The sequence below is a fragment of the Gavia stellata genome, chromosome 1 (genome assembly GCF_030936135.1).
Source record: "Gavia stellata isolate bGavSte3 chromosome 1, bGavSte3.hap2, whole genome shotgun sequence".
In the NCBI taxonomy this organism is placed as follows: domain Eukaryota; kingdom Metazoa; phylum Chordata; class Aves; order Gaviiformes; family Gaviidae; genus Gavia; species Gavia stellata.
In genome coordinates this window covers 116,982,344-116,994,114 of record NC_082594.1, presented here as the reverse complement: position 1 = coordinate 116,994,114, position 11,771 = coordinate 116,982,344, and the positions used below count along the sequence as shown (strand labels likewise).

The 11,771-nt window shown below is 49.0% G+C and overlaps 1 protein-coding gene across 1 annotated transcript; it reads right to left on the bottom strand.

Annotated features, from left to right (window-relative positions):
• Positions 1-336: 336 nt before the first annotated feature.
• LOC104258965 (zinc finger protein 3) lies at positions 337-6,032 on the bottom strand. Its single transcript, XM_059820458.1, has 4 exons — positions 6,002-6,032; positions 4,912-5,131; positions 2,492-2,578; positions 337-2,131 (listed from the first exon to the last, which is right to left on the bottom strand). Exons 3-4 carry the CDS (start codon positions 2,538-2,540, stop codon positions 1,212-1,214), a joined length of 969 nt encoding a protein of 322 aa, XP_059676441.1. The 5' UTR covers positions 2,541-2,578; positions 4,912-5,131; positions 6,002-6,032; the 3' UTR covers positions 337-1,211.
• Positions 6,033-11,771: the final 5,739 nt, after the last annotated feature.

Sequence of the window (11,771 nt, the reverse complement as noted above, 5' to 3'; positions counted from 1 at the left end):
GTTCCCTCCTCCCCCGTACCAAGCGGTCGCCTGAGCAAAAATTCCTTTTAAGGACAGACTCCCAGTAGTAGTATTCTCCTCCTCAACATGAGGAAGATCTCTTCAGAGGTCAGTTCCTTCTGCTTTCTCAGAATCCTGCCTCCCCCATATTCCCTAGAAAGTCATTATTAAAGATGTCAAAAACACTTGCAAAAATATCACAGAAATTCTAGAAATCAGTGTCATAATTACCTCTTTGTAATCATTAACAACTCAAAATCATAGCATTTGAATTAAAAAGTTTTATGCAAGAAAAAATGTTTAACACTTAATATAAAATCACAAGTTTGACAGAGCTTATTTTTCAAACATCATCCTCTTTCTGTTCATCAACTGACAATTAGAAGATCACAATTAAAAAAGTAATCCTAAATACTTTTAAAAGTCTTATAAAAACATTCATAAAGTGCCACCCACAAAAGCACCTAAACAAGAGTCTGAGAGAAATACCTACTAGGTTGTTAATTTACTTAATTGCTGCTGAGGACTAAGCTGTCAAACAGCAGCGTAATTTGTGGAACTGTCAATTTAACAACCATACAACCCAGCAAAAATACCATTCCATAGATGTGGCCCCAACAGAGCATCAGCTGGGCCCACAACATGTATGCAGAAACACCCAGCACAGTGTTGTGGGGTCTTAAAATAAATAGATGCTAACACCACCTAAACCCAAGAATACTGGCAAGTGGGAGATGTGGATTCTAAGGCAAGCGATCATCCCAGGCTGTGGCCTCACTGCGAAGGCAAACCCAGGCAGCTTGTACAGAAAACAGGTAAAGATTTTAGCTGTTTTTTACTGGGATAAAAATCACTCCCCACTAGAAATAACAGAAAAAGGCACTGATCCTTGGAACGTTTCTATGTTCTCCTCTCTGGCCTTGAACGTACCATACTGTAAGCACCTTTCTTCTCCCCATCCCCAAAAGAGGGGCTCAGAACCACTGCACTGCAGTGAACATGCACTAGGTCATTCAGCGGTGGCCTCCCTCTTTTCTCGAGTGTCTGGGCAGTGCTCACAAACAGATTTACCCAGAAGAAAAGGGGACAGGCTCTGAGGGCTCCCTCCCCCAAAATTCACACCCTGTATGAGGTGCCCAAGGGAGCAGCTGTGTGTCTTCCCAACAGCAGGTAGCGGCCTATGGTCCACGTGGCCTTCTCCTCTCCACCAACTAGTCTGTATGGTGCTTCTGGTGGCGTACCAGCTGGGGCTGGAACCGAAAGCTTTCCCCACACTGGGTGCAGCGGTACGGCTGCTCCCCAGTGTGGATGCGGGTATGCTTGATCAGGTTGGAGTTGCCACTGAAGCCCCGGCCGCACTGGCTGCATTTGTAAGGCTTCTCGCCGGTGTGGGTACGAGCGTGGTTAATGAGGTCAGAGCTCTGCCCAAAACGTTTGCCACACTGCCCACAGGTATAAGGCCGGACACCGTCGTGGGCTCGCTGGTGCTGAAGGAGGTGGGAGTGTTGGCTGAAGCTTTTCCCACAAGCTGGGCACTTGTATGGCCGCTCGCCCGTGTGCATACGCTGGTGTTTGATACAGGTGGAGCTGTCGCTGAAGATCTTCCCGCACTCGCTGCACACGTAGGGTTTGAGCCCGGTGTGGATGCGCTGGTGCTTGAGGAGGTTGGAGCTCTGGCTGAAGCTCTTCCCACACTCGGCACAGGTGTAGGGTTTCTGGCCCGTGTGGACCCGCCGGTGCTGGATGAGATGGGAGCTCTGGCTGAAGCCCTTGCCACACTCCCCGCACAGGAACGGGCGCTCCCCAGTGTGCATTCGCTGGTGCTGGATGAGGTGGATGCTCCGACTGAAGCCCTTGCCACACTCAGAGCAGATGGTGGGCCGCTCTGCACGAGGGGCTCGCCGTGAGGCTGCTGCCACCCTTCTCTCCTGTCTTTTCACCAGGCTGATATCAGAGCAAGGCAGCTTCTCCTCCGCTTCCTCCTCACAGTCACCTTGCTGTGCCACTGGGGAACCACGCTGGCTTCCATGGCTGTGCCCCAACTGCTCCTCTCCTCCTCTGGACCCTGCTGCCAACATGTCCTGCTGATCTGTGCTTGCAAGGTGATCTGGAAGGGGACCTACCTCACCACCTGGAAAAAAAGTATGACTCTAACTGTGATTCTTGCTGGGAAGTGGCACAGCAGAGAACAGGCAAGCTGTTCTCCTAGGGAGCCTGGTCTGCACCATGTAGGAGAAGCAATAAAGGGAAGATTGGGAGCAAATGGAAACCTAGCTGCAGGAGAGGCTGTATGGCGTCATCATGCGACCCAGAGCAGACGTGCCATGAACAGCAGAGCCAAGGGCAATGCTACAGGTGTCCCCTTGCACCCAAGAAATCTTCACATTTTGTCTTCTTAATATTCTTTCTTCTTACACACACTCTTAACAGCAGGCTGACCAAGGCAGGCTGTCTGTCTGCCCTGAGGGGAAAAGAGCAGCTTATTCCTCACCCACGTGTGTCTCCTCCAAGGCCTCATGGTCTTGTTCTTCTTGGTCCATCTGGGCAGTTACGTCAGGTTCAGCAATCAGGAATCCTTCTTACAAAAGCAAACAAAAGTAATCTTAGTTGAATATTCACCAAAAGCTTGTCATATGTCTTAAAATCTACTGTCCCTGCTGCATATGGGGAACAAGCAGAGTGGCTGCATAAAAGAATGGCATCAACTGAGCAAACATTTATGGACATCCTGAGCACTGCTGAGGTATCTGGTGTCAGATACTTTCTCCTTTCTTAAAGGAGATACAAGGTTGCCCTTCTTCTGATAAGCCATATACATTAGGACATACACCTGACGTGCTGGACTCAGAATTGGTTAACAGCAATCATAGATACAGGTATAAGCAAACAACAAAACCCAGCCATATTTACATTTCTTTAATAATGACAGCCACAAGACTAATTATTCTCCTAAGATTATTTTAAATGGAAAATGACTCTTTGGTCACCAGAACCTCATTTTCTTACTTGCTACCTCATCTCTTCTTTCTCCTCAAAGACTCTCAGGCTGAGGCAGCAAAAAACAACAAAATAGGCAATTTAATGTCTTGTCTACTCCAGCTGGATTCTGTTAGTTCCCTGCCTGGCATCCCTACTGAGCTCCAACAATCGCCATGAATGCAACTGTTGGGCAGGGTGCTCTTACAAAGGCCATCAGCACCAAAGACAAGAATTTCTCCTTCAGTATTTACTATTTTAAGGCCAAAACCTGCCAAACAGTAAGCAACAGCAGTTAGCATCAAGAAGGCAGGCATTAGCAGAAAAAATTCAGAACCGAGAAAATACAATGGTAAGAAAAATCCCACTTTATTTTAAAAAGTAAGAATCAAAGATGGCAGGGAAAGGATACCACGTGGATGAATCTAGGACCAATGATTAACATGCATCACAGCTAAAGCTGAGATCACTTATGGGAGTATTTTTAAAGCATTTAAGACATTACTTTTTTCCCCCCTTTTAATCTTTATAGTTATGTAGTACTAGTTTGTGTCACTTCAAAAATACACTCCCTGAACTCTGCTTCAAGCTACCAATCTCTCTGGACAACCAATATCTCTGGACAACTACTCAAGCTCCAGATGGAACTGACTAACTGGACAGATGGGCTCTGATGCAAACAAACACTATAAACTGATGGGTGCCTGGTCCTGGACAACTTCATCCATCACCAATGGCTATTTAATGGCAGGTAATGGGTAACAAGGGATTAGATAGTGTCAGAATCAAGGAGACAACTCGGATGAAGGGAACAGTTTTGGACCTCGGTTTCCAGTGATTATAAAACCACCAGTCTTGAAGTCTTTGATCCTAGGTGGCAAACCTGGACAGAAAGAAAGGGAGCAGGCAAAAGAGAAAGACTGCAATCTTGAACAGCAGAACCATGAAGAAAAAAAAAAAATCAGATAAGCAAAAAAGAAGCCTTAGCAAAAAGTTACTAATCCGAGTCCCTACTTTAAATATTTGCTGAATGCTGAAGTGGACCACCCCTGAAGATGGATCATTTCTGGCAGTTCCAAGCCCATATACAAAGGGAGGTTGCTTTCTGCAGCCCTACAGCTCTCAGGACTTTGCCACTACCGAGAATTTCTGCTGCAAGTTTGGCAGCACAAGCCGACCAAGCTATTTACATGCTGCAGTATGTACCAGATGGCCCACCCCCACTCTAGAGCAGGAGGAGTCAAAACCCTGTCACGCATAGACCTTTCCCCCAGGCAGCTAACCACAAACAGCAGGGTTTCTCTCTGAAAGCTATCAACAAACAGGAACTTTGGAGGAGCAAATCCCTCAGTATTTCAGAGGTGGTCCCAGCATGACAAGTGTCCAATAACAACCACCCAAGGAAGCATCTAAGCAAGCAGACAAGGTAGAAGGAAGAGTTCTCTTCCGACCCTGCAAAAATTTCCTGGCTCGGGTTGCCATTGACATTGCTGCTATGCTTGGATTTGCTATGGCAGCTCAGCAGAAAGCAGATAACCTTTACAGAATTAACAGGCTAGTCTGGAGTAAGGAAAGAGTTTCTTCCTCTCCCACGATCACAGTCACATCTCTGTGAAAGGAGGGGACAAACCTCATGAACAGAGGGGATGTTCCTTCAGGGATTTCATCTGTGACTGGCAGAAGCATAACCTTGGGCTTATTGGATTATTGCTTGAATGTGGAAACCCAAACAGGAAGAACGTCTGTGTATATGGGTGTGTGGGGTTACTGTAGGCAACGTCCACAGCTTTCCTAAAACAAGATATGAAGGGTGTCTAATCTGGACCTCCACCAGGGGCTTTGCAAACATGCCATACTGTTCCTGGGGCCTTGGATTTACTATTGTCATAGCATATATAGATTTTGTAGGCGGGTCCTACCATTTATGTTCTGTACCTTAGCTATTTGCAAACAGCTACTTATTTTCTCTTCCGACTGCTCAGGTCTGTATTCCTCCTGTGGTTGTACCAAGCTGTGGAGGTTATGGGACTCATCCTAGTGCAAAGCGCCATACTTCCAGTTTCTCGTACTCCTTGGGATCTTGCAGTCTGCTCCTGAAGTGCTGTCAGTGGCTAAGCGTTCTCTGCACAGTCACGCCAGGCACAATGGCACAAACCTGCAATTCAGAAAGCAGCGTTCAAATCTTCCTCTCCCCAATTATTATCTGGCATAGATAATACTTGCAGTAAAGTCAAAAGGTGAAGACATTTTTATCACAAAACCCAGTTAATTATGCAGCTGCACAAATTTGCCCAGCACATATTGGTTTTGTCCTGGGTGCGATGAGAACCCCCTTCCCTGTACTGTCAGATTTGTTCATAAACTACAGCGCTTGCCAGCGACTGCCTTCCTGCCCAGCTCTGTGCCCAGCCAGGGAGACAGACACTGGAGGCGGAATGGGAGGGCCGCTGTGGAGTGCACTGCCAGAGCACCCAAAGGCAAGGAGGTGTGCAGGGAGAGCAAGTACTGCGTAGCTTTTGGGAACAAGGATTTTCCACAGAGCAGGGGCAGGGGTGCGAAGCTGCCTGTCTGCAACAGCGATCAGAGGCACTGGGTGGAAACTGGGGAAAGATACACATTTGCTCTGCGGTAGGTGAAAAGGGATGGCGTGGCGGGGGGGGGGGGGAACTGCATTACAGGTATGGGGCCCAAGCAGACAAGGACGGCAACTACAGCAGAGTGGGGTCTATAAAAGGGGCAAGCCGGCCCTCCCCTTCTCCGGGCTGCATTTTTTCTTCTCCTCCGGGTAGCTCTTTCCTCCACAGGGCCGACAAACAAAGGCTCAGACAGGGGTTTAAAGCCCGGCTCTCAGTGCGGCTGGCCTTCCCCGAGAGCCGGCACAGACCCGTGCGGGCACCCTCGTCCCTGCCTCTCACTCCGCCCTGTCCCCCAGCCGAGCGGGAGCGGGAGGCCCGGCCCCGCCGTGCAGCGCCGTGCCGTGCCGTGCCGTGCCGTGCCGTGCCGTGCCGTGCCGTGCCGTGCCTACCTGCAGGGCGCCCGCTCCCGCCCGGCGCCCGCCCTGCTGCGCGCCGGCAGCAGCTTCCTGCTCCGCGGGCAAAGGGCGCTTCCTGGGCGGAGCGGGAGGCGCCGGGCGCGGAGCCGCGGCCGGCTCGGAGCCGGGGAAGGCCCCCGGGGCACCCCGCGGCGCCGCCCGCGCCCCGCTCCCTGCGTGCTTCCTAAAGTGCTTCCCCTTAGCGCAGTCAGGTGGTTTGACATCAAACTGTCGAGCTTAACTTTAGGGCAGAAGGGGAGCAGCTGAAGTGGGGTGCGTAGTACTTGTCTGTGGTAGAAAATGGGACACAACAGCACACAGCAGCTCCATGTGAGGACACCATGCCATGCATGGTGGGAGAGGAGATGGAAGTCACTTTGTTCTGGAATTACTGTCTCATTTGGAGTTTCCCCAGAGGAAAGAAATGTACACCTAGTTTTACAACATGGTGCCTGGCCTCCTTAATTTCTCCATGTAACTCATACCTGGAGGGAAGAAGGTGGATGACTACGCGTGTTTTCATGAAATGTGGTAGGAAACCTGAGAGCTCAGTGAATAAATGAGTTTGTCCCTCATTTATGAGAGGAAGTTCTCCCTATGCAACTTTACGGCTTACCAGTACAAACCAGGCCATTCCACTTTGATACCCACTGCAGCACAGGCCTCCAGCACTACCCCAGCTGTCCGCTTTCATGTGTGGTGTGAGAGTGTTCGTTCCCTTCGCCTTGCACAGTCGGAAGTCTGATCCTGGGGGACTGCACTTCAAACCTGAGAGGGTCCAGCCATCTGTGAGAGCACAGCTTTTCTTGCCGTGGTGACCTGGATGTTTGCTGTTTTCTTGCCGTGGTGACATTTGGGTTTCCCTGCCACCTAACCAGGGGACCGGGAGGGGGTTTGAATATGGAGGAAGGCACCCTGTGGCCACGGGCGCAGGCAGGAGACAGCAGATGTGCTTCACTCCATGAGGTCATAAAAAACAAGCAGCTTTTCACCTTGGCCCCTGAATCCCAACTGATAAATACACTGCCTTTTGGGGCGGTGGTTTTTTCAAGCCAGCGCTTGCTCCAAGGTGTTAATATAGACAATTACCCAGCCTTTCTAGGAGCAAACCCACCCAAATAGGTAGTACGTGCTTAGCAGTGGTACAAAACAGGCTGGCCATGAGATGAGGACTCCAGATGAGGGCACTGAAAGGAGTGGTTTTCCAGGAATCTGGAAATCTTTCCTACTAACGAAGTGAAAAATACTCTCAAAGCCTCCTAATTCTCTTTCCACTTCAAGCTATTGTTGGCAGGGCACAAGTGGCTTGAATTAGAAACCTCAGTGACTGTGTGCCCTAAACTGTATGGGAATTGCAATAAGGGAGAAATGAATGGGGTTCAGTATCATGCTGAGGCTTTGTTAAGGTTTAAGCATCAATTTGCATTAAAGACTTTTTCTGTTGGAGAAGCGATGACTGATACGGGCTCATGAGACTCACAGTCTGTAATTTTACTGGCTGTGGACAGATGGAGAAACGGTCGTCAACAAAATAAGACAGGAATACTGAAATCAAATGAAAGGGAAAACACAGCCCCACCAATTTACAGAACAGTGCAACGGACAGGCCCACTGCTGTATCCTTGTCATGCTAGTAGCGTATAGCACATGTGCTTAGAAATGTGGAGGGTTGAAGATCAATCAATATGCTCACAATCAAAGTACAAATGTATGCAAAAGAATGAAAGAGGAAATTAATCCTTGTTGCAGGATCTTTATCCCTGGAGGTTTTTGAAACTTGGCTAGACAAAGCCATGGCCGACCTGATGGGGTGCTGGTGACAGTTCTGCTTTGAGCAGGAGGTTGGACTCCAGAGGTCTCTTCCAATCAACATTTCTGTGATTCTGTGACCAAGAAGTGGGCAATTATGGGTTAACATACATGTAGCTTCCGGCAGAAAATTCAATAATTAGAAGTTGGTAAGTTGGAAAAATCTTCCAAAAAGGGTTTGGCTGTCTTAAAAATGCATAAAGCAATAAAGTGCACGGGTTGGGTAATGTGACCATATTTCAAGGAAAAGAAGCAAAGTGTCTCCAGGTTGATACAAACAATAAGCCACCATTTACTAGATCACTATTAAAATACAAGTGCCTGAATCTAGACAGATGCCCTCAGAAAAGTTCTTGCATTTCAAAATAGCAGTGTTAGTTCAGAAATGCTACCATGCCAAGCCTTGGCTCCATTTTTTACTACTTCAGAGCAATTTCACTGTTTGATGATTTTGAACTTCAGCTGGCTAATGATGTAGAAGTCCCCTTTCCTTTTTTTGTTTTGATAAAGCTGATGTATCAGTTTTAAAAGGTCCTATGCTTTTCGTGTTAAAAGTATTTTGTCTTTAAAAAGCCCACAATGCTTAAATAGTTGAAATGACCAAACCCCCGTGTCTCACGAAGAGCTCCTTGGAGAAAAGCAATGAAAAAGTCCTGGTGAGAATGACCGTAGATAAGGCAAAGTACTACATATGGGAGTAACTGTTTTTTCATTTCACAGTAACCTCTAGCTAACCTTCAGCTTTACCTGAATAGAAGGAAAGAATTTTACTAGAGATGTTTGAAGGATTGTGGCTGCCCACTGAAAACTGTTTCTTAAACTTGCGTATTGATCAACCATTTTCACCTGCACTGAAAGAGCTTTTGGTGTGGAGTGATACATTAGTCACTCATATGTAGAGCACCGATACTCTGCACACCTGCTAAAAGAGAAATAAATGAGAACTGTTTGCTGTCTTACTCTTCTTCAATGCCATTTGACAGGAAACACTATTCCAAGTATTTCAGCTCCATCAACATGTGCAGTTTTCCATAGTCTAGATAAGTCTCGATAAGATTGCTTGTTTAGACTGCAAAAAGTTAAGTGCAGTGCTTTCCAAGAAGATAATGACATCCCTTGGTTTGGATTTTAAGTATTAAAGCTTCCCCCCCAATAGTTTCTGAAATGAGAATTACAGAATCACAGAGTGGTTGAGGTTGGAAGGCACCCCTGAGGATTGTCTAGTCCAACCTCCTGCTCAAGTAGGGTCAGCCAGAGCAGGCTGCCCAGGACCATGTCCAGTTGGGTTCTGAGTATCTCCACATCTCCATTATATTTCAGGGAAAAAAACGGCAGGAAGTGAACTAGCACTAGATTGATTAAAAAATTGGAAAGCAAGCAGTTGCTGTAGCAATGCTAAAATGCATCTGCCCCAATCCAGGCATGTGCTCGTTGAAAAACCAGGCGAACAAGCAAACTGCTACACAGCTTAGCAGCATCACTGTGTCATGTTCCATTTTTTAGTAGTTCAGAGCAACTTAATTGTGTTTCAGGGATATACATTCTTCAGACTACAATATGTGCCAGTACTCTGGGAGGATTCCAGCTTAAGGTATTCATATTGTGTCTTGGTAGTAACTGCTGCTTTGAGCATCTTGCATTGAATCAAATCTGCTAGCAGCCTTAAAAATGGATGGAGAATTAAGAGCTTTGTGCCAGGAGACTGAAGGACACCCTATGACTGACTGGACTAAAATGGCCATCAAAGCTATTACAAACACATCATCAGGGCAGCCCAGGAATAGCAACCCTTTTTTGCCACTAACTTCTTGCTGGGTTTGGTTCGAGCTCGCCCAGACCGGATAAATTACAGATTTTCCAAACAGAAATAAAAAAAAAAAAGGTGCACATCCATGGATCTGCTATTTTTAATGTGTTATTTTGTTTACAAATGATGATACGCACTCCCTTTTTGAAGAAATTGACCTCAACGTGTTTGACCAATTACATATGAGATGCAAAATCAAAGGTATGTTTGTGCACCTGATTCACCACTTACTTTGGCAAGTAACATGTAGCTGAGGACGCTTACTCTGTGATGTTTAACCTCCCCCATAAAATAAAGTAATCCTTGGGGGTTTGCCTGGGTACACTCTTGTGGGCCAGCAGTCTGTAGCTGACAGGCATGAGGGTTAGCGTAAGGAACCTGTGACGGACCCTGCCCTCACCCAAAACAGAGAGTAGCTGTCACTGTGTGATTTTTAAGACTCCCTAAGGAAAACAGAGAGAGAAAGGAAAAAAGCCTGTGTAGAGATAAAGGAGTGTAACAGCTGGGGGAGGAAAATTAACCAGTGAGTAAGCAGATGCATTCCCAGCATTGAGTAACTGGAAAAAAACCCGAGAGAACTAGAAGAACAAGCAAACACACCTGCGTGAATCTCTGCGTGAATTTGTTGGAGACAACCCGCAGGCTCCTAAGACTCCCGAGACAGCTGGCCGATGGACTGGTGCAAGCTTGTTAACTTACGTACGTACCCAATAAAACTTGTCAGTTAAAGGAGTGACTGCCTTTATCTCCGTTGCTGATTGCTTAATTACCTGTTACCTAGATTTATTGCTTTGGCTACGCTCTCACAAAGCCAAGCAAGGGCTAAGAACTGGAGAAACCCCAAAGACTGAAAAGCAATTGGGAAACTGCATTGAGGAGTCTTTCAACAGATGCTGAATTTTATCAGACTTTAGAAGACAGGTATGATTTAAATAGTTTGCTAGTTAAATAGTCCAAATATTTTTACTTCCCTGTGCAGCCTGTTTCCTCATGCCATGGGAAAGGGAGACCGCCTTTCACGAGACGGTGGCAGGTAGATGCTTCTCTGTGCTAGCAGAACGGTGCCGGCAGAGTCCTCTGAGTCCCCGTTTCACGGTTGTGGCCAGTTCTGCGCTCTTGTGTTCAGTCTTCCCTTAATGTGTCTGTAAGTGAAGGATTAGGAGTAACTGGTGACCCCCAATATCTAGGAATAACCGAGAAACTTCAAGGACCTGTTACAAGGGACTTCTCAGAAGCAGTCAGCCACGTGAAAGAACGTTTCTCAGGAACAGCAGCACTCGGTGACCATTTTCCACCACGACGAATCCTAGCCCGTGGCTCTCAGGTGGCCCCGGTGGCAATCCCAGAGCCAGCCCCTGCGTTTCGGGCGGGCTCACCCGGCCCCGCTCTGCCAAGGAAGGGCCCGGACCGCCCGTTCGTTCACCAACCGCCGAGGGCCCGGCAGCGCGGCCCGGACACGCCGCCTGGCGGCAACTGCCAACCGCCAGCCAGGCGCGCGCCACGCGCTAACCGCCGCAGCTCGGCGCCCGCCACTCAGCCCACCCGCGGCGCCTGGCCGCTGCGCACCATGGGAAATGGAGTCCTGCAGCCGCCGCCGCGCCCGCCGCCGCTTCCCCTCCTCCCCTTGCTGGACTACAATACCCAGAATCCACCAGGACGCGGGAAGCCGCGCCGCCCAACCCCAGGGCGCGAACAGGTGCTAGGCAGTAGGCGCGGGGAGGAGGGCGCGCATGCGCCGTAGGGACACGCTAGGCGGGGCCGGGGCGCCGGGTATTTAATCTCTGTACCCAGCGGCTCTTCGTTCTGTGGCTGCCGCTGTCCTTTCGCTCTCTCCGTCTTGGGGGTTTCTCCGGCCTCCCCTCGGGGCGTAGCGGGGAGGCGGCGGGGCTCCCCAGCGCGGGGTGTAGCGGGGAGGTGGTGCGGCTCCCCGGTACCCGCCGCAGGGCGTGTTGTCGTCCGCGCCCTGAGGGAGGGGGCCGGCTCCGAGGGGCCCCCCTCGCCGCAGGGGGCGGTTGTCGGCCTTGGTCGGGATCGTGTCCTGGCAGGAGCCGGTGTGGAGAAGGGTAGAAAAAAGATCTGGCAGGAAGGGGGGCGATGCAGGGGAGAAGCGGTTCGGAGGGGCGCAGAGGGTGGTGTGGGAGGAGACTG